Source organism: Salvia splendens, chromosome 4 (assembly GCF_004379255.2).
Source record: "Salvia splendens isolate huo1 chromosome 4, SspV2, whole genome shotgun sequence".
In the NCBI taxonomy this organism is placed as follows: domain Eukaryota; kingdom Viridiplantae; phylum Streptophyta; class Magnoliopsida; order Lamiales; family Lamiaceae; genus Salvia; species Salvia splendens.
In genome coordinates this window covers 35560891-35586727 of record NC_056035.1, presented here as the reverse complement: position 1 = coordinate 35586727, position 25837 = coordinate 35560891, and the positions used below count along the sequence as shown (strand labels likewise).

Genomic DNA, 25837 nt, shown 5'->3' with positions numbered 1-25837 from the left:
ACGGTTGGAACCCGATTGGTTTGGTTGACAACCGTTTGCTAGTCCGGAAACAGAATATTCGGCCCCTCCTCAAACCCAAAGTTCGGGAGTTCCGGGTGGCTACCGGCCTTACCCGATCGACGACCAAGATGCCCCCGAAGGGAAATACGGGTGGACACCCTAGCCTAGAGCGAGGTCGAGCGGGCCCTCCCAAACTCCGACTCCTCCTACTCACGGTGTCCGCACACCGTACACTCCGGCGGAGATGGAGCAATTGTTCAAGGCGTTCTTGTCAATCTCCGAAGATCCGGAGGTTGGCACGAACCACTCCGGCGATCATTATTGGTGGCGCATCTGTTTCCTGTACAATGAAAACCGGCCGGCGGGAACAATCGAGCGCAACGAGAGTATGGTGTGCAACGCCATATATAGAGCCAACGAAGAAATCCAAAAGTTCCAGGGGTATTACCTCCAGGAAGAGCGGTCAGCGGGGAGCGACCGGAGCGAGGTCGACATCATCAGTTCCGTCTTGTCGACCTACCAATCCATGAACTACAAGCCGTTCTCCTCAAGTATAGGAGAGGCGTAACATTCTCCTCTAGCGGCTCCTCCAAACGGTCAAGGTCGGTATCCCTATCCGACGGCGGCTCCGAAGACGTGGCTAGCCAACTTGCCGGAGCTAATTTGGGTAGCCCCGACGCCGGTCCGAGCGGTTCCCAACGCCGACCGCAAGGAAGGAAAAAGGCGGCGGCCAACCGCCGATGCTCCCGAACCCGCTCCCGTTCCCGTTGCCTATGCGCCACCTCCACCCCCCACCAACTCGTTGTGGGGATTTTGGCCCAACTCAATATGGCCGATAGGTCAACTATGACTCCCGCGCAACTTCGATCGCATGAGGTCATGATATTGGGCCTCCAAAAACAATTGGGGGTAGTGCCGCCGGATGAATAGTCTTCCACGAGAGTATTTTTAGCCTTTAATTATGTAATTTTTAATTTTTAGGAGTTTAATTATGTAATTTTTAATTTGTAGGAGTTTAATTATGTAATTTTTAATTTTTAGAATTTTAATTATGTAATTTTTATTTTTTAGGATTTTAATTATGTAGTTTTTAATTTTTAATGTATTTTGTAATGTTATTCCGGGTATTTTTAATGTATTTTAATTTTGTGGAAATATTTTTATTTAAATTGAATAATAGAACGGTGGGACCCTTGTGCTCGTCCTTGCGGAAGAGCATGGGTGTGGGTGTTGTGCTCTTGCCTAAGCACAGACAGAAAAAGTGCTGCCGAGCCCACAATCGTGCTCGTTGGCAAGAGCACGGTTGTGGATGCTTATAGAAGTCTGATTCTACGTTGTCGTTTTTGGGCAGAGTTATTGATGTGAGAAAATAAGGCGAAGAAATAACCTTTGGCTGGCAGTTCAATTCCATCCCTAGCAAACAAATGCAGCACGCATTTATTATCATTCCATTTTCTCGCCTTTTATTTTATTTCATTTCATTTCCAATCATGAACCCCTATACCCTCTGTTATGAGAAAGTTTACCCTTTATTATTCATTGCCAAGATTCCGATTAATTTATTCCCGTAAAGATTCAGTACTTTACTCAATTTCTGCCTTCCTTGTGCATATTAGCTGTTGGTGGTCTCGCTTTGCTGAAAATTGATACGGATTTGTGGCCAAATTTTCTTATTTGAAAGTGCGCAGATTTCCCTGCATGTTTCCGCCTCTATCTCATGGGGGTTATCTATACATAGTCTCTTTTGATGAGAGTTCGTGATTCAACATGCTTGCTTTTGTTATTTCTTTGAGAAAATCGATTCTCTTTTGTTAGTTTGTTGTAAAGTTTGAATCTTGGTTGGGATCAGGTGGAATTCCAATGAGAAATGGCGTGCCACGCTGTGCAAATGTGGAGCTTGAGTGGTTTGGTGGCTGCTTTTCTTGATCTTACAATTGCATACTTGTTGCTTTGCGCATCCTCTGCTGCTTACATTGCCTCGAAATTCCTGGGCTTTTTTGGGCTGAATTTGCCATGCCCTTGTGATGGAATGTTTATCAATGTTCATAGTAGAAGTTTGTGCTTTAACAGGTTGTTAATTGATTTTCCTATCCAGAAATTGTCAGATGTTCATCTCTCTGTTAGGCAGAAATTCCCATTTAGTAATTCCGCATCTCCCAGAAAGTATGATGCCAGTGTTTCTGGTGATAACGGTGGTTTTGGGATTATTGAGCTAGAAGGCAATGCATCTTGTAGCTCTTCCATATCAGATTCTAGGGGCTCTGCAAATGTGGTTCGTAGGGAAATTAGTTCAAGGACTGGGAAGATTGATGTGAAGGGGAAAGGGGTTTTGAGTTATAGGCCAAAGACTCGATTATGCAGCAGGAAAGGGACTGGTAGTCATGGGAGGAGTTCATCTCTTTTGAGTTGTGATTCTGCTTCTAATGAGGAGGTCTTAGATTCAAAACGTGGTCTTCATATTAACAAAAATAAGAGGGGCAGCTGGTGCTCGGAACGTGGCTCGCTGCTCACTGATAATTCTGGAAATCATAATCTTGAATGTGAGTTATACCATCTTGAATTATGTTCAAGTGTCTTTCTGTATTGGGTTATTTAATTATTTCAATTTTCAAGGCCATCTAATGTTGAGTTTTGTTTGAGAACCTGATTTCTCTCTGTTGCTTTACCTGAACTAACTATGACTGGTACCTATATCTCCAACCAATTTACCCACTTGGATTTAGTAGGCTGTCTACTTGTAGAATAACTAATGCACGCATTTATTCTTTGTGACTTATCGTTTCTCATTGCTAAAATCATTTAATGGGGGCCTGTATTTCATTTTCATATTCTCGATCTGTCCCTCAATGTTTTTTACATGTACTTGGATAAATTTAATTGCAGGTTTCTTAAATTAACCATATTCAGTAAATTCTTTGAATCACTTGAAACTTTAACCATTCTTGAAAAGACCACTGTTTTTTAGATGAAATAGGAGTCTAAGTAAAGCGAGCAATTTGCTATTTTTTGGATTCCATTCGCCTCCGTCATTGGCTTAGTTGAACAGAAAATTAAATCATTTTGGTCAGATTATGTGCTAGCATCTGTATATCTACTAAAACAATAAATCATAACTCACCTACTAAAATTGTATTTATTGCTAGTTTGTAATTAATGAATATATTAAGCAAATCACCAAGGCCCCTATTTTATTACTCCATATTTTTTCTTTAATCAGTGTGTAGCACACCCGAGCTTGGAATTTTTTGAAATACCTTCTCATTTTTCACCAAAATTTGAATTTTCCATTTACTTCTTTGAGGAACTTGTTTAAGCATTCTGTTACCAACTTTCCATTCACTTTTTCTAGAACTAAAGGGTGAGAATAGCTTTTGATGGTTTTTCTTGACAAATCTGCGTTGATATTCTTTCCTTGTGCTTTTCTGGTTTTCCTTGTGTTGTGAGGTTCTTAGAAGCCGCAAATAATACTTGTTGGGATTTACGCACACAAGGATTTCACACACTCAAGAAGATCACACACACACTCACTGTTGTATGAGATCACACAATGCAGAAACACACACACTCACACTTTGAGTATTGAAGATGATAATCTTGGAGAGAAACTGGAAAACTCTTTATTGATTAAAAACTCTTTCTAAACTACATACACGGTGAGCTATTTAAAGCTCTACAATCAAGTAGCAACTGCTACTAACTAACTACAAGAAGAATCAAGAAAGCAAGAAGAATAACCGCTACATCTCAGCTAACTAACTGCTGCTCCAACGGCTAGTTCGGCTAGGTTGCTTCTTCCTTCTCGGTTCAAGACCGAACTTCTTCCTCGGTTCAAGACCGAACTCCTTCCTCGGCTCAAGACCGAACTCCTCCTTCTCGGCTAGTTCCAGCTCAAAGCCGAGCTTCCTTCTTCTGCCTTCTTCTTCTCCTAGTTCCAGGCTAGTTCCAGCTCGGTAAGCCGAGCTTACCGAACTCCTTTCTAGCCGAGCTTCTTCCAACTGAAATGAGCACTCCATTATTACAATTCTCCACCTGAGGGCTCATCTCAGTTCTTGCACAAACATTGATCAATTTCTTGCAATGATCAAACTTGTCTCTACCTAGAGACTTTGTTAGCATGTCAGCCGGATTGTGCAAGGTGTTAATCTTAATCACCTTCACTCTCCCCTTTTCAATCTCATCTCTAATGAAATGCAACTTTATGTCTATGTGCTTGCTCCTTTCATGAAAACCCGGATGTTTAGCCAAGCACATAGCTGAGCTGCTGTCACAATGAATCACCATTGTCTTTTGGTCAAAACCAAAGTCAGAAATCACTCCCTGAATCCAAAAGCTCTCCTGTACAGCTGCAGTGAGAGCTATATACTCTGATTCTGTTGTTGAGAGAGCAACAACACTTTGCAACCCTGACTTCCAGCTGATTACAGTTCCAAACATGGTGAAAAGATAACCTGTTTGGGACTTTCTGTTGTCCAGGTTTGCAGCATAGTCTGCATCACAATAGCCCTGCACAACCTCCTCAGATTCACCTTCCCAGCCATTGAACACAATCCCCCAGTCCTTAGTTGACTTCATGTACCTCAATATCCACTTAAGAGCATTCCAATGCTCCTTCCCCGGGTCTGCCATGTATCTGCTAGTCACTGAGATAGCATGAGCAAGATCTGGTCTTGTACAAATCATAGTGTACATGATACTCCCAACAACACTAGCATAAGGGATAGCCTCCATCTCATCAGCCTCTTGCTTAGTTTTAGGGGCTTGTTCCTTTGATAGCTTAAAACTCTGGGACAGAGGAGTTGATGCAGCTTTTGCATTTTCCATTTTGAATCTCTGCAAAACTTTCTCAATATAGTCAGTTTGCAGCATCCACAGCTTCTTGCAGCCTCTATCTCTCTGAATATGTATGCCTAGGATCTTCCTTGACTCTCCTAGATCCTTCATTTCAAAGCTTGACTTCAGATCTTGTTTAACTTTCTGAATTTCTGTCATAGAAGGCCCTGCAAGTAGCATATCATCCACATAGAGTAATAGGTAGGCAATGGGAGTCTTGCCTGCCTTCTTGATGTAAATGCAATCATCATATTCTGACTTGGAGAAGCCAATCTTCTTCATCTGTGCATCAAACTTCTTATTCCACTGTCTAGGACTTTGCTTAAGTCCATAAAGACTTTTCTGTAACAGGCACACCTTGCCTTCTTCTCCAATCTTCACATAGCCCTCTGGCTGTTCCATGAAGATAGTTTCCTCTAGATCTCCATTTAGGAAAGCTGTCTTCACATCAAGCTGTTGTAGCTCCCAGTCAAGCTGATTCACCACAGCCAATAGAATCCTAATCGAAGTGTGCTTCACAACAGGTGCAAACACTTCATTGAAATCGATTCCCTCCTGCTGTGTAAAGCCTCTAGCCACCAGCCTTGCCTTGAACCTGATTCTGTCTTTATCAGTGGTCTCTACCTTCTTTTTAAACAACCACTTGCAACTGATCAGCTTCCTCTCCTTTCCATCTGTATTCAGCTTGGATTTGTCCACCAAAATCCATGTTTTGTTCTTGAGTAAAGACTCTATTTCCTCATTCATGGCTTCAATCCATCTTTCTCTATCTTTACTCTGCATAGCTTCCTTATATGTGAGTGGATCTGCGCCATCAATACTTTCAGCTGCACACAGAGCATAATACACAACATCAGAGAACTTTGTTGGTGGCCTTGTTTCTCTTCTAACTCTGTCCCTTGCAAGCTGATAGTCTCTGATAGAGTCTGATATAGACTCACCAGCCTGGTTGCCCTGAGTTGGAGCCTCTTCTTTATCTGAATCAGACTCACTCCCTGAGTCAATAACTCCACCTGCTCCTAGGCCAACCCCCACAGGCTCCACCTTGAAGAAATCACCCTCATCTTCACTGGAGTCCAGCTTATCTTTTAGGTATGGCATCTGATCCTCCAAGAACACCACATCCCTACTCACCAAGACCTTCTGCTTACCGGGCTCAATACACCAGAGCCTATACCCCTTAACACCCCTCTGATACCCCAACAAGATACATTTCAGAGCCCTAGCTTCAAGCTTACTTTGCCTAGCATGAGCATAGGCTGCACACCCAAACACCTTGTATTTTGAGTAGTCACTATGAGCTCCATACCACATGTAATCAGGAGTTTCAGATTTCAGGGCAGTAGATGGGCATTTATTGATGAGATAGGCTGCTGTATACACAGCCTCACCCCAGAATCTGCTGCTCAAACCAGAACCAAGAAGTAGGCACCTCACCCTCTCTAGGATTGTCCTATTCATCCTCTCCACAACACCATTTTGCTGAGGATTACCAGGAACAGTCCGGTGCCTCTTCATACCCTTCTCTTTACAAAACAGATCAAACTCAGCAGACAAGAACTCTAGGCCATTGTCTGTCCTTAAGCATTTAACACTTCTACCCTTCTCTAGCTCAACCTCCTTACACCATATCTTGAACTTTGTGAGTGTTTCAGATTTTTCTTTAAGAATATATACCCACAGCTTCCTTGTATAGTCATCAATGATAGCTAGATAATACTTTCCTCCACCAATTGAACACACCGGTGAAGGCCCCCAAAGATCACTATGTATGTAGTCTAAAGGGGCTGTAGAAGAGTGAATACCTGTAGGATAGGGTGCCTTCTTAGCCTTTCCAAGTATACACTGCTCACAGGGGTTCATCTTGTTGAAATCTCCAGAGATCAGACCCTTCTTGATGAGTTCTTTCAAGCTTCCTTCAGCTGGGTGGCCCAATCTCTTGTGCCATAGCATTATGGAATCATCTGACACTGCATTGCTTTCTCCATCAACAGCCTTAGCCTTCAGATAATAGAGAATATGCTCTCTGTCAGCCTCCATCATCACTGCATCTCCAGATTTAACAAACAATTTTCCTTGACTCATCAATATGGTGAACCCTTTCTGCTCCAGCATTCCCAATGAGATGAGATTCCTCTTCACTTCTGGAATATACCTCACCCCAGTTAGGATCTTTATAGAGCCATCTTGTAGGCTTAGCTTTACCTTCCCTATTCCTCTGATCTGACAAGTATGATTGTTTCCAAGAACAACCGTACCCGATGCTTCTTGAAGATCATGAAACCAGCTTCTATTGGGGCACATATGGAAGCTGCACCCCGAGTCCATTATCCACCTGTGACTGACCCCATTGTCACTAATATTCATGAGTTGAGCCGGGGGATCAGCACTCTCCACACAATCAGATTGGTTGTGTCCCTCAGAGGCCATCTTTCTCTTCCATGCATGACAATCTTTCTTCAAATGTCCAGGTTTCTTGCACCAATAGCAAGCTCTGGTTTCCTTCTGAGCATCAGAACTTGAGGGTTTAGGGCCCTCAAACTTCTTCTTGAAGTTCTGCTTCTTGAACTTCTTCACATTCAAGGCCTCTGCAGCTTGAACATTGGAGCTTGCAGAGCCTCTGTTGGCTGTCTTCTGGAGTTCTTTGGCCATCAAGGCTGAATAGACTTCTGCATAGGTGATAGGTTTATCTCTTCCATAGATAATTGCATCACTTAGCTGGTCATACGAGCTAGGCAAGGCATTCAATGTGAGAATGGCCTTATCCTCATCTGAAATCTTGACATCAACAGATCCCAGGTCATCAATGATCTTGTTGAACTCCTCTAGCTGCTCAATGATGGACCTATCTCCAGAAAAACTATAGGCATACAGCCTCTTCTTGAGATACAGCCGGTTAGCCAAGGATTTGGCCAAGTAAACTTCATCTAACTTGTCCAAGATCTCCACCGCAGTCTTGGCTTCTTGAACTTCCCTCAAGACCTTATCTCCAAGGCACAGAATCACTGCAGAATGTGCCTTGAGCTGCATCTCCTCCATCTTTGCCTGAGCTTTATCATCAAGCACTGGAGCCTTTCCTTTCTCCTCTGGTTTTGCAAGAACTGCGGCCAAGCCTTGTTGAATCAAAACCGCCTTCATCTTCATCTTCCACAGGCTATAATCATTCTTGCCTGTGAATTTTTCTGCATCAAGCCTTGCTGCCATCTCTGAAACCGTTTGATCCTCTGCAAATCAGCTTCAATATCCCTTCCCACAGACGGCGCCACTTGTTGGGATTTACGCACACAAGGATTTCACACACTCAAGAAGATCACACACACACTCACTGTTGTATGAGATCACACAATGCAGAAACACACACACTCACACTTTGAGTATTGAAGATGATAATCTTGGAGAGAAACTGGAAAACTCTTTATTGATTAAAAACTCTTTCTAAACTACATACACGGTGAGCTATTTAAAGCTCTACAATCAAGTAGCAACTGCTACTAACTAACTACAAGAAGAATCAAGAAAGCAAGAAGAATAACCGCTACATCTCAGCTAACTAACTGCTGCTCCAACGGCTAGTTCGGCTAGGTTGCTTCTTCCTTCTCGGTTCAAGACCGAACTCCTTCCTCGGTTCAAGACCGAACTCCTTCCTCGGCTCAAGACCGAACTCCTCCTTCTCGGCTAGTTCCAGCTCAAAGCCGAGCTTCCTTCTTCTGCCTTCTTCTTCTCCTAGTTCCAGGCTAGTTCCAGCTCGGTAAGCCGAGCTTACCGAACTCCTTTCTAGCCGAGCTTCTTCCAACTGAAATGAGCACTCCATTATTACAATACTAATGCATAAGGTGTGCCAAGAGCTATGAACTGCATTTGACTGATTCAGCTTTAGTTTGCGTGTGATGATTGGAGTAGAAAAAAGGAGAAAAAATAAAATATAAAAATAACAGGGAAAGACACATATTTGCCTATTTAACTTTGGCCACTCATCTGAAGTAGATGTTTTATACCCATTTTGAGTGGTGGAGATTCATTTATGCCTTCTATTAAACACTAGGAAAACTATACTACTATTTTTTTACCTACATACAAGTCCTCTAAAATTCTTGGAAAATGTCATTGAATGAGTGAGTGGAAAAAAATTATGGATTGACTCAGACGGAATGAAAAGAATGCATTCTGGCTTCAAGACGTGTGATATCAAACTAGGCTAATGGCATCTGAGAAGATCATTTCTGATTTCCTCATGTAATGTGTTAGGGCACTATTTTGTGGTGTTCTGTTTTCTGAACTGACTGATTTATTTGGAGAAGACAAAGTGGCGTAAGCTTTGTGCCCTTTTTTCCTGCTGTGAAACCATGGCATTATCCCATCTGTATATGCATTTCGGCTCTTGGTCTCGTGTGTTGCACCTTGGTTTGTTTGCATAGTTTGCACCTTGGTTTGTTTGCATAGCTTGCACCATTATTTTAGAGAACTATGGCATCTATCGCAGCCTTTTCTACCCTTGTGTAATTTTTTGTGCCACATTTTCAACAAATAAATAAGCATATCAATTCAGGTTTACACAATCGTGTAAACTTATAATTCTCAAACTCCTTTTTTAAAAGAGCTCATTGTCAAGACTGTGGTTTACTTCTTTAAGCAGACGGGTTTGTCGAGTGGGTGGGTGAGACGGGGGTGATTTGTGTTGATGTGAGAGGGTGGGAGGAAAAAATAAGAACATAAGTGTGTTTATTGTATGACAAGAGCTTGTTAGTAAATTTGTTCGGCAGGTATAAAACTTCATTTTCTAAAAGTTGGCAAGAAACTTTCTTGCGATGTGAAAAATCGGCATTCCCCCTACTCTGCATTGTATTGTTCCTGTTTCTTATTCTTCTGTCTGATCTACAGCATGAGATGGACATATTGATTAACATTATTTACTAACAGATGCCAATATAATGCAAAATTGTTTATCTAGTATTAAATCATCCTCATGCGTAATCCTCTAAATTCAAGGGTTTGAATTTTAGATGATAAAGTTCCCAAGATGATGAGAGGGAGGCTGAGGACTATCAGCAGAGACGAAATATATCTGTCTTCTGATGAAGATAAGAACGTGAAGGAAAGCGTGGTATCTGGCGAAGAGCGACAATATGATCAGCTAGAGGTTCAAAGTTGTGGTGGATATGAGAAAAATAAAATCAGGGTCTTAGAACAAGCACTTGAAAGGGAACGTGTTACTCGGGCTTCCCTTTATATTGAGCTTGAAAAGGAGAGAAGAGCTTCTGCTAGTGCTGCCGATGAGGCTATGGCTATGATTTTGCGTTTGCAGGAGGAAAAGGCATCCATAGAAATGGAAGCTCGGCAGTATCAGAGGATAATAGAAGAAAAGTCTGCTTACGATGATGAGGAAATGGACATTATCCAAGAAATTCTTATGAGAAGGGAAAAGGAGAAACTCTTTCTAGAAAAGGAAGTTGAAACATATAGAGAAATGGTTTTTCGAGGGAATGAACAATCAACTGGAGATTGTTCAGATGGAGATGATGCTACACAAATGTTTAGTCCTCCAAATCATCCCAACGATGATCCATTTTTATTTCAGGACCAGCTTGCTGCATCTTCTGAGGAGAAGGTAAAAGTGGAAAATAAAAGTGTGCACGATGATCTTGTGAGTCAGTTCAAAAGTAAACCTACCTCTGGTATAGAATCGCCATTCCAACCATACGATGAACAATCATGCTTTGAAAGCCTTAATGACTCGAATGAAAACTCTGATGCATCGCTTCATAGTAGTTTTGGGACAATGGATCTTCAGGAGAAGGTAAAATCTCCTGGCAAAAACATACAATTGACTCCAACAGCCATTCCCTGCCATACAAAAGGGCATGTGATGATGCAAAAGTTGAACCAAGGACATAAACTTGCTCACAAGGTTATTAAAATTTGTTATGAAACCGAGAAAAGTGATCTGAATTACAACCCAACTCTGAAGCAGCAGGAAAAAGATGCACCTCTTGGATACTGCAGTTCAACTGATCCAACTCTAGGTCAAATTCCTCACGATGTTCATGTTATTGGTGATGGCATCAACCTACGCAGAGAGGCAACTGCAGATAAAGGCGATCAGCTTACAGCCAGTAGTTCTTCAAAAGTACGTGAGATGGACTCTGTTCAATCTGGAGCTGCACCTGAGAGGAAAAATGAGTCTTTTGTGAAGAAAATCAGTCTAGATTTACCTAGCTGTCTTCCACCAATTTCCCGTAGAAGTTCTCTGAGCCTGCGACGTAGTTCCATGTCATCCTTGGATAATGAAATGCTAAAAATCGACAGTGAGATCGTTCAGCTTGAAGAACGCTTAAAACGTGTTCAAGAAGGAAAAGAGAAACTTAACTTCTCTTTCGAGAACCAAGAAACTAAACCTTTACAGTTGAAAATTTTGGAGGATATAGCACAGCAGATTCAGGAGATTCGCTACTTAAATGAACCACAAAAGGCGGCAAGACAAGCGTCTCTGCCCCTTCTAAACTCTAAGGTACTGCATTACTTTCTTTCTGTTCATGTTCTGTGTTTAAGAAGTATATTGTCGAATATACATATCTAACATAGTGAACGACTTGGTCTCTCCTTCAGAATTTACTGTTAACTTTAAGCGGAAACTCCATTAAATATCTCAATGCTTTCATCTAGAACGTGAAATTATCAAATAGGTCGGTTATGCTGTTTTAGAGCATACTATTGTCAAAATGTCAAAAGCAGGCTTTTTCTGGATTTCTGTTAAAAGCACTAGCACTCGCACTAGCACTTGCACGTTGTAAAGACATAACAATTAACTCCTGCTATATAAAATTATCATTTTTTGCCACTCAGATTATCTGTTGTTCTCTTCAGAGTTGATGAGCATCTTTCAGGATGTACCTGTCTGTGAATTATACAGTGAATTCAGTAACTTTATTCGTTCCTAGTTTATATTCTCATAGATTGATTTAGTAAGGCAGAAAAAAGTCAGTGGCCCCATTACTCTACATTTTCTTGGTGACATGATTTTTGCTGATTTAGATAGATGTGTTGATAGCGCTAAATTCATCATCTGGTAGGATTTATCAAAGAGAAGAAGAAGCAGGAGCGTATCATCGGGATTCCGGAGGAGCTCCGAAGGTATGTTTTGAAATGTGAAACAAGTACTGATCTCCATGATTCATCTGTGTCTAGTCTAAGTTTTGTTAAGTTTGGTCTGTTGTTTACTGCTTATATACAAAATTTCATATAAAATATTAGCGAGAACGAAAGATGTTAGCGAAGATTAATCCTCGTCTTTTGCAGGATGATATGGGTGCATGGAGCTGGTTTGTTGATATGATAAAAGTATAGAATCTAAAACTATAGAGAAGTTCCATATGCAAAGATCAAGGTGTGAATTTAGGGTAGAAATGGTAGGAGATGGAAGAACAGTTGTTTAGCATGCGACATTTTCTTTTATTTGCTGTATTGTATAGACATATTCACTTTGTAGTAAGCTTATGTTAATAAATGTATTTATTTTCCACCTCGCCTTAACCAATTTGGGTTAGATCATGAGGTCTGTCGTGGTTTTGGAAATTATCTTTTACGTCAACTTGAAGATTTATTGGGTAAAAATCTCCAACTCCGTATGTGATTTGAGTATTTTAAGCATGTTATGTATAGTTGATTAGAGTTTCCCATCAGCTTTTCAACAAACACACTTTAATTAATTATCCGCCGCCCCAATTCTGGAAAAAATTGTGACGAAAAATTGTTTACTGATTGTCGAATTTTTTCGACTAGATTTATTGTAAACTTGTTTAAAAACAACACAATTAAAATGTTTTCTAAAATAAAAGGTTTCTAATTTTAATAATTGAATCAAAATGAAAATAATTTTTACTTTAAAAAGACAAAGGTAGGAGAAGATAGTATTTCTATAGGCCAAAAGGGTTTGTGAAAATCATGGGAATTGAAAGGATTAATGAGTCCATGGAGACTTAACAATGAAACGCAAGGAGGGTTCTAGTGTAAAAAGATCTTGTAGCTGCGTAGAGGGACTTTAACGTAGGCTGCCCAAAGAAGATCAAAGTATAAAGGCAACTGCCCCATTGCAAATAGCATGACTGGTATCACCGCAAGACGCTTCCGAGGCAGGTCTCGCTTGAAATCGCGCTCTTCGAACCGCTAGGTGATGATTGCAAGGAAGAACACGAGCGCCGTGATGGACAGGCAGAGCGCGATCAGCGAAGCGATTGAGAAGATGTCGAAGGCCCTGCGCTCTCTTAGGATAGGGTACCCGTCGTCTAGGCTGCCAGGGACCGTGGCGATGAGCGCAGCCACCACGGAGCATGATTCCGAGGTTTTGACCAGCCACTCGTCATGTGTTTGTGAGAAGATCTTCCTTGGAGTCTCGCCCTTCGCGTTGTGGTGGCTGTAACACACCGCTGGAACGCATCTCTTCACATGCTGCAAACAACAACAGCCTCATACGATCACGACGTAACGATGAGTATAAACATATGATACAATAGTAGCTTACCTTGTACCATTTGATCTCCCATTGCATCTGCAGAGCAGCACCAGGAATGCGCCACGGCTGCTTCTCTCCCAGCTTCGCAGCGAGGTGGAGGATGCTATTCCCTTCATTGTCAAAATGGTGAAACACGTATTCGGGGAGCTTTCTCTGCACGAGAAAATCAAACACATATGTTTGCCTGTGCTCTGCTGCCACCATCAGCACATTCTTCCCTTCCGAGTCTTGATCTTGGATGGCTACGGGAACAGCATCAAGTATCTTCTTCACCATTTCTGGGATTCCCATTTTAGCAGCTACCAGTAGTGGAGTACTGTCCTTCACTTCGATGTTAGATTTTGTGGTCTCGGAGGCATACTCGGAATACTACTCGATGCTTCTGAGGGATGGGCGGGGCGCTGCCCATTGCTATCATATTTGTAACTTGGTTCGAACTCGATCATCTTATCCATGATCTGCATCGCATGACAGTGTCGAACTTTCTTCTCGTGAATCTTTTGTATCTTCAAGAACCCTGTTGATGTGTACATGCCAGCTCTTTAAAATTTCTACTAATTTTGTTAAAAGCAAACTAGAGCTACTACTTACCAACTCCAAGAACTGTTAGGATGATGACCTTTGTGGCGAATTTGAAAATCAAAATGCAAGTAGTGTAATTGGGAGGATAGGAACCATAATCTTTGCTCTCTGCCTCTGCACCTTTGTCTGAACAGCAAGTCCACAAAAAAAATTACATCCAGTTATTAAAAAGAATTTATAAATGAGATGCAACAAGTATTGTCCACTTTCTTATTATAAATAAACAAACTAATCCATACTTTTATCAGTAGAACAGCATCTTTTTTATTGGATCTTGAACAACCAGCTGGAGACGAAGGGTAGACACCTTGTTATTTTTCAAAATCATACGGATAATTTTTTTGGTAAATATGATTTGGGTTGTATTCATCTAAGAAACTCTCATATATTGGAACGACATGCTCCTCGTACGGTTGATCTTCTACATCATTTGGAATACTCTTTTTATTCTCAGATCTAGAAAGGCCATCTGGAAATGCAGGGGCAAGTAATATGGTTTAATCTATAAAAGATTTGGTCAATTTGAGAATAATACATACATGAAGCATAAAGCTGATTGATGATCACCTTTAATACTCTCGTAAACTGGATTCCATAATAGACGGAAGATGCTCACACATGTCTTGTAGTTCTCTGGGAATTTGTCATTTCTTGAGCCATTAATCGGTGTGGATTTGTGATTGGGTTGTTTCTTCAGAACATCAACAAATACAACTTATCCACATACCATAAATTCCATTAGCACCTCCAAAACTTATGCAACTGATTATATGTATAGAGAGAATCTGAAACTAGGATTCTTACAGTTGTAGATCATTGATTCGTAGGATCCAAGCTGTGAGTTGCTTTTGAACAAGTTAGGCTTCCTTGCTAAAACATGGAGAGGGTTCTCTCCATCAACATTAAAATAATTGAGAAGCATCTTGTAGTGCTCCAATATAAAGTAGGGTAATTCAGTAGCAAAAATGCATATCAAGCACCATATTATTGCACATTCATCATGTGTATATGCAAACATATCTTCAAAAAACACTTACTGAAGTATTCCCCAGAAATTGCAGAGTGCAAGACGGTATTCCCATCTTTCCTCCTGCAGAGAGACCCATCAGCCTATTCCTTGGCTTTTTTGTAGATGTCATGGAGTGAGACAAACGTATCAAGGTTGCCGTGATGAGCTGCAATGAACAACGGCGTCTCACCATTAGCATTGCGGATCTCAATGAGATTTGGATCCACTGAAGCTATAAGTGTGCACACAAGGACTCCCATCCAACTGCAGCTGCAAGATGGAGAGGGGTGTCTCCTCTCGTGTTAGGCATCTTGAGCACTTTACATAATGAATTTGTATTATCCATCAAAGAGTACATTTTTTGAGTGAAGCTTTCATGGGATGCGTTGCAGCAATCAGGGTTGTAACTGGAGATAGCTATATGGAAAGCAGTGTCCTCTAATTTGGTCAGCATGAGAGTATGAGCATTTGTATCTTCCTCATATTTCTTCGCCACTTTTTCCCATTGCTGTTGCATGGTCAGTTTAAACAGATAGTCGCGTAAGCTTTCTTCATCACTCATTTCTTCAATGAACCTAAAGAGGGTGCAAAGGAAGTAATTTATGTGTGTTACAATCTTCTATGTTAAAACAAAAACAATGCAAGTACTTGTATATTACTAACTGTGAGGTAAGCGGCTAGCAGAGAAAGTATACACAAAATAGTTATGCAGCTTAAAAGTTTAATAAAGATCTAACAGTTAAGAGTTCCAAAAGAAATTAGAAATGGTCTAAAGTTAGTTCCTTTCATAGTCTGTTTCTCCACAGGCAAGTTTTCCTTATATATATCTCACTATTACTTTTTTTGTTTTCAGTTTTCATTTTACTTTACTAAGATTAGAAAATAAAGGATCATCTTTTAAAATGATAAAGAAGAATAAAGATATGTTAAGAAACTAGCAGTTTAGCTTTACCTCATTAGCAATCAAGGAACAACTTGTATCCAAAGCATGGAATTATTATGAACCTTTTTCTTTAATTTATTTACTTAAACTGCATCTCCTGCTTTATGATTTTTTTTCATCCTTCCATATGAAAGGAGAAAATGCAGTAAACATAGAACACAGTATATAATTAGGGTCATATATAAGTGCATATGCAAGCTACATTAAAGAATACAAGTATATCACGGTAACATTTTTCTCTATTTCAGCTGAAGAATGTGACAAAAGAATGTGACAAAAGAATTTGTCAGATTTTAAATCAATCTGTACTGATTGACTGTCACAAAAAAAAAAAGAGGATATAGCAATTGCCTCAGGCTGGGATACATCACTGCTTCGAACGTACTTTCAACTAATCCAATTCAACTCGAACAAACCAAGACTAATAAACATTTGAATCCAAGAATAAAGTTTCATAACATTCCTCTCAACAAAATTAATTATAAAAATCCATTACAAGGATGAATCAAAACGTAGGCAAATTATTCCTCATATATAATAATGTAGCAACCTAATCTAACATATAAGAAAAAGTAAGTTCTTGAACTATACATATATACTGCATAAACTTTATCAGTATATATTGTCTAATACACAGCTTAAGTACTAAATGAGAATGAAATGGCATTGTATTTATGTCTATAATTCAATAAGAAAAGTATTGACAACAGTTGCAGAACAAGGAAACTTAGTGTTATAGAAATAATAAAAAACTGTTTTCCTATAATATATTACAGGAAAACAGTTGTGTTAAGAAAAGCAAGTTTTAAGTTTCAGTTATCATGCCTAAGATCAAGACATGCATATGAAAAATGTCTGCAGAAGTTAAGCAGTCATGAGTGGGATTGCACTAACCATTAGGAAGTAAAAAAAGCTATTCACCTGAAGCAGGAGTTACATCATGAATAGAGATTTTCTCTGAGTAAGGGTCGGAGCGGAATATAGTAAGCCTAGAAGATGGTCCAGGCTGACCTCAGAAGCAGAAGTTTCAGGCCCAGGGCCTATTTTTAGAGCAGAGTCCTCGGGCTAAATGGGCAGTTCAGCCAGTTAGGCAAAAAATGTTACCCATCAATCCAGCTCGAAATTGATCTGAACCTCTTTTGACACCTGCTATCAGTCGTTCGAGGGATGATGACGAAAGGAGCACGGAAAACAGTGTTGAACTCCTCTATTTCTCCCAGAAACCCATTTTCCAAATCCTGGCAATTCAGAAATCTCCAGTTTCTCCAAATTTGTAATAGATCTCAGTTCATCTTGAATCTTCCCCAACTTTGGACAGTCCCTAATTTCAAGCTCAGAAAGGATCGGCATGGCTCCTTTCTCAACTTTCCACTCTGTCAAATTTGGTAAACCCCACAGCTGAATGGTTTTGAGTTTACAGAAGCCTGATCCACTACAAGTCATATTTTTCCCTACATAAGAACTTGGCCATAAGCACAAAGATTCTAGGCAAGGAAGTATCTCCAGCATCTGCATTGGGTCATCCTCTATTTTGCAGTTTCGCAATGTCAAGAACACAAGTCTTGGGAAAACTAGCTCAGTTTTGATTTCTTGTTTCAGGTTCGGTGTGTGCACGTCTATCCACAAGGAATGAAGATTGGGACATGTCAACAGCTTCCTCAGAATTGGCACTTCTTGTTCCAAAGATGTCAGCTCACAACCATCTCTGATTATAAGTGTAGACTCTTGCAGATTATCCCTGTATGTTTTGAGATCATAAATGATTTCTGATAGTGTTTTTACATCGTGCACTGTGGCTCGAAGGCGTCGGAGATTCTTCATTCTCGACACAGATTTCCAATCATGGAACAAGCTGTCAAACCCGATCAGTGTCTCCAGCTTACTTAGGCCTTCCAAGCTAAGCTTGTATTTTCTGGCAATGGCATTGCTGGTCTTTCGGTAATCAGGAAGAAACAAGTGCTTCAACCGAATCAGTTTGTGCAAAACATTTGGTATACGGACATCCCATGAATGGAATAGATCGAGCGTGCACAAGTATATCAAGTTGCTGATGGAGGATGGCAATTCAGTAAATTCACAATTTCGCAAGCGCAAGTATCTAAGGTGAATTAGATTACCAATTTCTTTTGGTAACTTTCTTCCTTGGAAGTTGCAGCCTTCAAATACTAAAACTCTGAGCAATTTGAAGTTATAGAAATATTCAAGAACACTTTTCGGGAAGTTGATCTTCCTCTGTTTTGAATGACAAATAAACTTGAGAGATCGAATGTGTTTGGTAGTTTCTTCATGATTGGTTGTAAATTCATCATGTTCTACTTCCACTTTGCCTCTAAAATGCATTGCCAAGTATCGTGTTTTAATACCCAAAACAGATGGACTCAACACATCAAGTCTTCCCCCTTGAAAATTCACAACCTTGAGACGAAAGTCCTCCTTCTTCCCCTTCAGCAAACATAGATCTCGTACGACATCATGAAGATGGCAGGATGCATAGCGTTTACTTGATACAGTATCCTGAGCTACAATTTCAACCATGCACCTAGATGCCAATTCACTCAAGTAGAGTTCTGCAACATCCATCAGTGTCTCCCCATTCGCTTGATTCTCGACTGAAATCAAGCCTTCTGCTATCCACAACATGTATAGATTGTCACCATATACATATTGATCTTCTACAAATTGACCCATATAAAGAAAACAAGGTTTCAAGTAAGACGGTAGGTCCTCATAACTTAAATCTAGTACTACCGCATTAATCTTATTGTCCTGATCCGTGCTTCCAGCACTAAACAAGTAATCATCAATATTTTTATTTACCAACTCCCACTCTTTCAGTAATTGTCGTTTGCTCAAGATCCCTCCCAGCAGAGAAATTACTAATGGTAGATAGCCACAGATTTTCACCATCTTCTTACCAACTTCCTCAAACAATTCAATTTGTGGCCAAAAGTCTGCAAGATATTAAAGCATATATATTTGTAAATTTGGATAGTGGCTCAATAGAACGAAAAACTGTGTTTAGTACTATAACATTCAATGGAAAATAATATATATTTGGAAAGTGGCTCAATAGAATGAAAAACTGATTTACTTTCTCGTGCCCATCATCATATCTATTTCAAAAGTTCTCAACATAGTCCTTTACAAAATTTTAGTACTCCTTAAGACATCAACCTCTAATTGCTAGTCAATATGAGCAACTCTACTTACTTTTATGTTCAAGTTGGGCAAAGATAGGCATAGAAATACTAATTTATGAATAGCCAGTTTTGGATATCATATCCTAGTTGCCCCAATTAACAGGAAGAAAATTAATGTAAACTTAATGATAACTACTAAATGTTAATACATCTTATCTTTCAAATTAAAAATTGTAGACACTTATTAAAAACTGAAAAATGCAGTTCAGATTAATATCACAACATGTTTTTTGAAAGAAACTCTTTCCAGGTTATATTGTTTCATTGTTTTCCCACTATATAGTTTGATTCATAATCTGTAATGTTTGCAAGTACACATCTACATAAACACGACTGGCTGATGGCAGTGATTGGCTGGCACGGTGCATAACAGAAAAACAAAACTAAAACCAAAACCAAAACCAAAAAAGGGAAAATAAAGTTGCCAAAGAAAATTAATATTTAAATAATATGAAAAATTGGTCCTCTTTTTTCCGTTTGAGCACTGACACCATATCACCAAGTTGATCATTTTGACTGACAGCACTACTTTGTCCATGTTGATATTTGATAAGGTATTGTTCAAAAGTTTGATTTTGAAAATATAAAAGACCAAAAAAAAGCCGGATCATATCAAATTCAGGGACTGGAAAGACTATACTTTGATTTAGTGTACAAGAATTTGTGAGAAATGTTCAACTGTGTATTAATGAGGATCAACACAATAGCTGACATAGAAATGATATAATAGAAAAATAAATACCCAAGCAGAAATTAACACACAATGTCATGAGGACACCAACCTGGTGGGACACAGCCTCGTGGAAATGCTTTGCATTTGAGCAGTTGCCAGCCATCAGCCATGTTTAGGAGCCCAAGTTTGTAGGATAATCCCACATCTGCAACATTCTGTTTTCGAGTTGTCATCAAAATCTGGCTATCTACAAAGATATCCAACAGACAATCCCGGTGCTCAATTTTCCAGAGATCATCCAATACAATCAGACATCTTTTTTCTTTTTGGACTTGAAAGAGTTGCTCAACCAACTCTGTATCAGTTAGATGCATAGCATCTTCCTTCTTTTGTGGCATTAACTGCTTACGGACTTCTTCCAAAACAAATCTAATTCGGCATTGTTGAGTAATACAAACCCAGGCAAAGGAATCAAAAGCATGCTTAACATTAGCATGGTTGTACACTCTCCGAACAATGGTTGTCTTTCCGAGTCCACCCATTCCCCAAACAGAAATAATCCGGCTTACGTTATTATCAACTGTAAGAGAAACAAGCCGCTTCAAATCTTCCTCCATTCCAACAAAGCAATCATTGGTTTCAAAGGAATATGTTTTTCTTTTCCATATTTGGTTTTCACTTGCCGGACCTGAGTTTTCTTCTTGAACAATACTTCTTAGCCCATATTCTTGCATGCTTTTATACACCCTTCCAATATCTGTTCTGATTTCTGAAATCTCCAAACCAATCTTGTGGAGTCTGCAGCAGCGGTTCGAGACACAAGAAAATCTTTGAAAAAACTGTCTAATGCCCCTTCCTCTTTTCATAGAAACTTGAATAACCGAATAAATTTCAATAACATCCTCAGCTTGATGCACGAGATCCCTGATTTCCAGAATCCAGTAACCAACGCTCTTGCTTCCATGATGTCTTGATCTGTCGGTGTCCTCTAGCAGACACTGCATCTCCTTGATCTGTGATTCCAATCCCTTCACTTGACTGCCCACCCCCGACAAGAATTTGGTTTCATCAAGCAGCAGATTCCGAAGGGTTTCTAAAGCAACAAGGATTGCTGCTTCAGCCATTTTGAAATTTGATGAACAACTAAAACTTGATTTATTTTTATGAGAGACTGGCTAATAGAGGGAATTATAGAGATAAAAGCAAATGAAGTGCCATATATGTGTAAGCCTTTGTAGTGAGGTGTTATTGTTAACTGATAAGCTGTGAAATATACAAGTCCCCTGACTTTCAGAATATTGAAATTTCTCACTATATAAAGAAAAGCTACCATCCTATAAAATACCATGTTCCATGTGACCAAGTCCAAGGGAACGAAATGATAATGTAATTTACATAAAACGACTAATTTCCTCCAATTCTAACGACCGGACCGAATAACACAGAAGTAAGCATCCCCTTTCTAAACATATTTTATTCATCTTCAAATTACATAATATTGGACAAGAAATTACCTATACATTGAGATCGCCATTAGCACCCGGTTAGCTTTCTCACCAACTCTTTGAAATTCATCTAGAATTCTCTTCCGTCTTTCCGCCAGTTCATCTTCAATGTTGGCTGAGCCACTGAAAAATCAAAGAAATTGAGGATTCAGAACCACATCAATAGCAATTGAACACATTGATTCGAGCAACTATGCAGACACCAATCCAGCGATACCAATTCGGAAGCGAAAATGAAGATTTTAGGGTGGGTAGATAACTCTCTTCCCGCCACACCAAATCTTTCACCCGTTGATCAGTGAAAGCGTCATCTATAATTAATTGTATTCATCAATTTAAATATATTTTGATTAATTTTTAAATTATACTACTACTAAAATTTAATTAGGATAGAGTAGCAATAACGATTTTTCTTACAATATAAATATATAATGCAAAATTTTGGAAATATTTTGTCAAACAGGAGAGACAATAAATTAAAAAAATAGAAAATGTACTAATTATATCAAGCATTCGATAGTTTGTTGTGCAAATTGTTAATTACTAAAATGTTACTTATTAATTATATCAGCATTAGATAGTTTTTTAATGCTAGTAACTCTAACTGTATATTTCTATACGAATCATTTTCTATAAATCATACACATATTCAGAACACACCCATAGTAAGAGAGAAGAATCCAAAAATAAGATTGTTTGAGTCACATTCTTCTAAACTTTTGTGCATCCAAAGATATTATGGGAGTATGTTCTTTAGCTTCAATGATTAGGAATTGCTAATTCATTATCTGAATCTTTGAATAACACGCAAACATCCTCCAAAAATATATTTGTATATAATAACCGTGTAAAATTTACATCATGCTCATAATTTCTTTCATTGCTATTCTATTTGGTGGTGGAGCAGACCAAGATTCAAAAGAGGCACATAACTATCCAAAGTTTCATAATTATGCACTAATCCTACCAAAAGCTCTTCTTTAGAGCATCAGTAATAGGGACGGATGTCCCGGCGGACATCCTAAAACACCTCCTGCCACGTCACAAGGACATCCCACTCCAAAATAGCGGATATCCTTAAGGACATCCCGTCGGACATCCACAATAATCAAAATTCACAAAAATGCAATTTCACGGAATTAAAATTTCGACACGAATACGAGAAAAATGCAACTACTTTATTTTTTAAAAAAACATACATATTTAAGTTAAAAAAAATACATAGTTCACCCAAAAAAAACATTCCAAACCAAAAAACGATTCAAACAAAGTACATGCTATGCCTTGAATCTGTATAGTTTGACGATAATACATGCGTTAGAGTTTTTTAAAAAATCGTATATATAGAGTTTGCAACGTGCCAACGAGCCGTATATATAGAGTTTTTTTTTTAAAAAAAATCAAAAATAAAAAATTCGGACGTCTAGTGTCACCGCAATAGCGGACGTCATGACGAACGTCCGCGGAAACCAACGGACGATCTCTCTCGTCCGTCGCCGACGTCCAAGTCCATCATTTTTGACGCAATAGCGGACGTCCGCCCCGCGTCCGCTATTGCGGATGCTCTTAGAAGCACACACTTTCCCCAAAACTACTTTTCTATTATGTAGGACAGCAAATATAGCAGCAACGGAGACATATCCAGAGAAGATTAAACTCCCAACTGTTGGAAATATAGTGGTCTTTACACTGGCAACCCTTACTATTACAAAAAACACAAAGCTGGAAGGTAAATGTAACAAATAAATTACAACGAAAGTAAAGAGATGCAAACTATAGTCTTCTTAAGTCGAGTCGAGGTGACCCTCTCTCCGCAAGACGAAATACGCTCCGGCTAGTGCTCACGGATTGGCGTAATGTCCCCAAAGATGAAACGACTTTCCTCCTATCGAGTTGAAGCACCTCAAACTCGTAGGCTCCGGCGAACTTGAATTGGAGGCGAGAACCGAGCTAGACAATGCTCCTAGAATGCCCACTATAATGCTTGAGTGATGAAGAGAGAATGTTTGTTAATTGTGTGTTCTCTTCTTCCAAATCCTACCTATTTAAGGATATGAAAGCCTACATGAAGAGTCTTGGTTTTAAGACACCTCATAATGCATTTGGAGGAGAAAGGCCAAAGGCCTAGCCTTTTGGCATTTCACACGTGTTTCCTACAATCCCCCACATTGGTTAGAGCGCTGCAAGCTCAAACCAACACCAGATACAAATGCATGTATGCAGACTCTTTTGCTCAGTTCTCAGGAAACGATACTGTATTTGGAGAGGTAACTTGTGGTTTTGAACCTTCCATAGTCAACACTATCGGACATACCGGCGGACTAGTGGACGCGATGCCTTGAACTATTCCTCCTTGGTGTATGCCTAGTCAATAGCATCAACACAATATTGTCTCAACTCCATCAGTTCTCACGTTTGTGTCCGTTTCGGCCGTGGAACACCTCTTTGGAATTCATAAGTGACTCACACACACGAAGCGGCCTCACTTCTCACTTATATAGGTGATTCCTTCATGAGTATCCTGCCATACTGCATCTCCTTGAGATTTCAAGAATCATTAAAAGTCAAAAGACTTAACCTCTTACCACCTGCAGGTTACAACACTCAAAGCTTTCTAAAGAATGGGCGAAGATTAAAAATCTTCTAAGTGTTACAGCTAGATTTGTATAGCTTCGTTTTCCCATTGAACCAATCCCATGAGATCTCCAATCGTATGGTTGGGTTACCACTATACTCATCTTTTAAGATGTGGTTTTCAGTCCCCTTCCTTTTAGCAATTTATGCATTTGATCACGGTTTAAACCTTTTGTTAACGGATCCGCTAAGTTATCCACTGACCTTACATAGTCAACTGTGATAACACCACTTGTGATCAATTGTCTGACGGTATTATGTCGCCGACGAATATGTCGAGACTTACCATTGTATAAGCCACTGTGTGCTCTACCTATAGCTGCTTGGATATCACAGTGTATCACTACTGTCGGCACTGGCTTATTCCAACATGGAATATCTTCTAGGAAGTTTCTAAGCCACTCGGCTTCTTCCCCTGCTTTATCCAAAGCGATAAACTCAGATTCCATGGTGGAACGAGCAATACACGTCTGTTTCGTTGATTTCCACGAGACAGCACCACCCCCCAACAGTGAACACATACCCACTTGTAGAAAATGAGTCTTTTGAATCAGAGATCCAATTTGCATCACAGTACCCGTCAAGTACTTGGGGATATCTTGTGTAATGCAACCCAAAGTTAAGAGTATACTTCAAGTATCTCAAAACTCTACACAGAGCTTTCCAATGTTCCTTACTTGGGTTGCTCGTAAATCGGCTCAACTTGTTTACAGGACAAGCAAGATCAGGTCGAGTACAGTTTGTGATAAACATCAAACTTCCTATGACCTTTGCATACTCTTCTTGAGCAACAGAATCACCCATATTCTTGCTCAGATAGACATTGAGCTCCAAAGGAGTCTTTGCTGGCTTACAATCAGACGAGTTAAATTTCTTAAGCATTTTCTCAACATAATGAGATTGCGTTAAGGCAATTCCCTCATTAGTCCTCAATATTTTGATTCCAAGAATCACATCAGCTAGACCCATATCTTTCATATCGAAATTTCTTTTCAACATATTTTTTGTCTCGTTAATAATGGCACTATTGCTGCCCATTATCAACATATCATCAACATACAGACACACAATAACAAAACCGTTATCTGTGTTCTTAATGTAAACACACTTATCGCACTCATTGATAGTGAATCCATTTGCCAACATCACGTTGTCAAATTTCAAATGCCATTGTAATGGTGCTTGCTTCAACCCATATAATGACTTTACCAGTTTGCATACTTTACGCTCTTGCCCAGGCACAACAAACCCTTCGGGTTGTTCCATATATATTTCTTCTTCCAGATCACCATTCAGAAACGCAGTTTTCACATCCATTTGGTGAATCTCAAGATTGTGCAAAGCAGCAATCGCAAGAAGCACCCGAATGGAAGTGATTCTCGTAACAGGTGAATAGGTATCAAAAAAGTCATGCCCTTCTTTCTGCTTAAAGCCTTGGACAACTAGGCGAGCTTTGTACTTATCTATAGTACCATCGGGCTTATATTTCCTTTTCAGAATCCACTTGCACCCTAAAGGCTTACAGCCTTCAGGCAAGTCTACTAACACCCAAGTGTTATTTCTCATGATGGGTTCAATTTCACCGTTGATAGCTTCTTGCCACCACGCCGCGTCTGGGCCAGACAGAGCTTCCGCCAATGACTTTGGTTCGTCATCCAACATAAAAGTTATGAAGTCAGGACCAAATGTTTTAGCAACTTTAACTCTTTTACCACGTCTTGGTTCAACATCCTCAGGACTTGACCTCGTCCTTTTTGGAGGATTAGAACTAGTGGATTCATCCATCATTCTTTCACTAGAACGATCCTCTTGCCTCTTGCAAGGGTATACATTCTCAAAGAATATAGCATTCCTTGACTCAATCGTTGTTCCTTCAGCCACGCCAGGCACAGCTGACCTATGGACTAGGAAACGATAGGCACTACTATTAAGTGCATGGCCAATAAAGATGCAAT

General features: G+C 39.7%; 2 protein-coding genes across 13 annotated transcripts; one reads left to right on the top strand and one right to left on the bottom strand.

Moving 5' to 3' along the window:
* Nucleotides 1-1398: 1398 nt before the first annotated feature.
* On the top strand, nucleotides 1399-12346 carry LOC121799688. Of its 2 annotated transcripts, XM_042199136.1 has the most exons (5): nucleotides 1399-1753; nucleotides 1850-2540; nucleotides 9831-11335; nucleotides 11898-11958; nucleotides 12124-12346. In XM_042199136.1, the coding sequence occupies exons 2-5, from the start codon at nucleotides 1868-1870 to the stop codon at nucleotides 12126-12128; spliced, it is 2244 nt and encodes a 747-aa protein (XP_042055070.1). In that variant the 5' UTR covers nucleotides 1399-1753; nucleotides 1850-1867; the 3' UTR covers nucleotides 12129-12346. The 2 variants fall into 2 exon arrangements, with proteins under 2 accessions (XP_042055070.1, XP_042055069.1); XM_042199135.1 differs by having other exon boundaries at nucleotides 1399-2540.
* A 333-nt stretch (nucleotides 12347-12679) lies between these two features.
* On the bottom strand, nucleotides 12680-21682 carry LOC121799686 (probable disease resistance protein At1g58390). Of its 11 annotated transcripts, none has more exons than XM_042199132.1 (9): nucleotides 21466-21682; nucleotides 21258-21371; nucleotides 19853-20836; nucleotides 16792-18821; nucleotides 14486-15502; nucleotides 14158-14387; nucleotides 13928-14044; nucleotides 13346-13853; nucleotides 12680-13272 (listed from the first exon to the last, which is right to left on the bottom strand). In XM_042199132.1, the coding sequence occupies exons 3-4, from the start codon at nucleotides 20745-20747 to the stop codon at nucleotides 17023-17025; spliced, it is 2694 nt and encodes an 897-aa protein (XP_042055066.1). In that variant the 5' UTR covers nucleotides 20748-20836; nucleotides 21258-21371; nucleotides 21466-21682; the 3' UTR covers nucleotides 12680-13272; nucleotides 13346-13853; nucleotides 13928-14044; nucleotides 14158-14387; nucleotides 14486-15502; nucleotides 16792-17022. The 11 variants fall into 11 exon arrangements, with proteins under 11 accessions (XP_042055066.1, XP_042055064.1, XP_042055067.1 ...); XM_042199130.1 differs by lacking the exons at nucleotides 21258-21371; nucleotides 21466-21682 and having other exon boundaries at nucleotides 14486-14632; nucleotides 14723-14788; nucleotides 14956-15502; nucleotides 19853-20987; XM_042199133.1 differs by lacking the exon at nucleotides 21466-21682 and having other exon boundaries at nucleotides 21258-21454.
* Between the last annotated feature and the right edge of the window lie 4155 nt (nucleotides 21683-25837).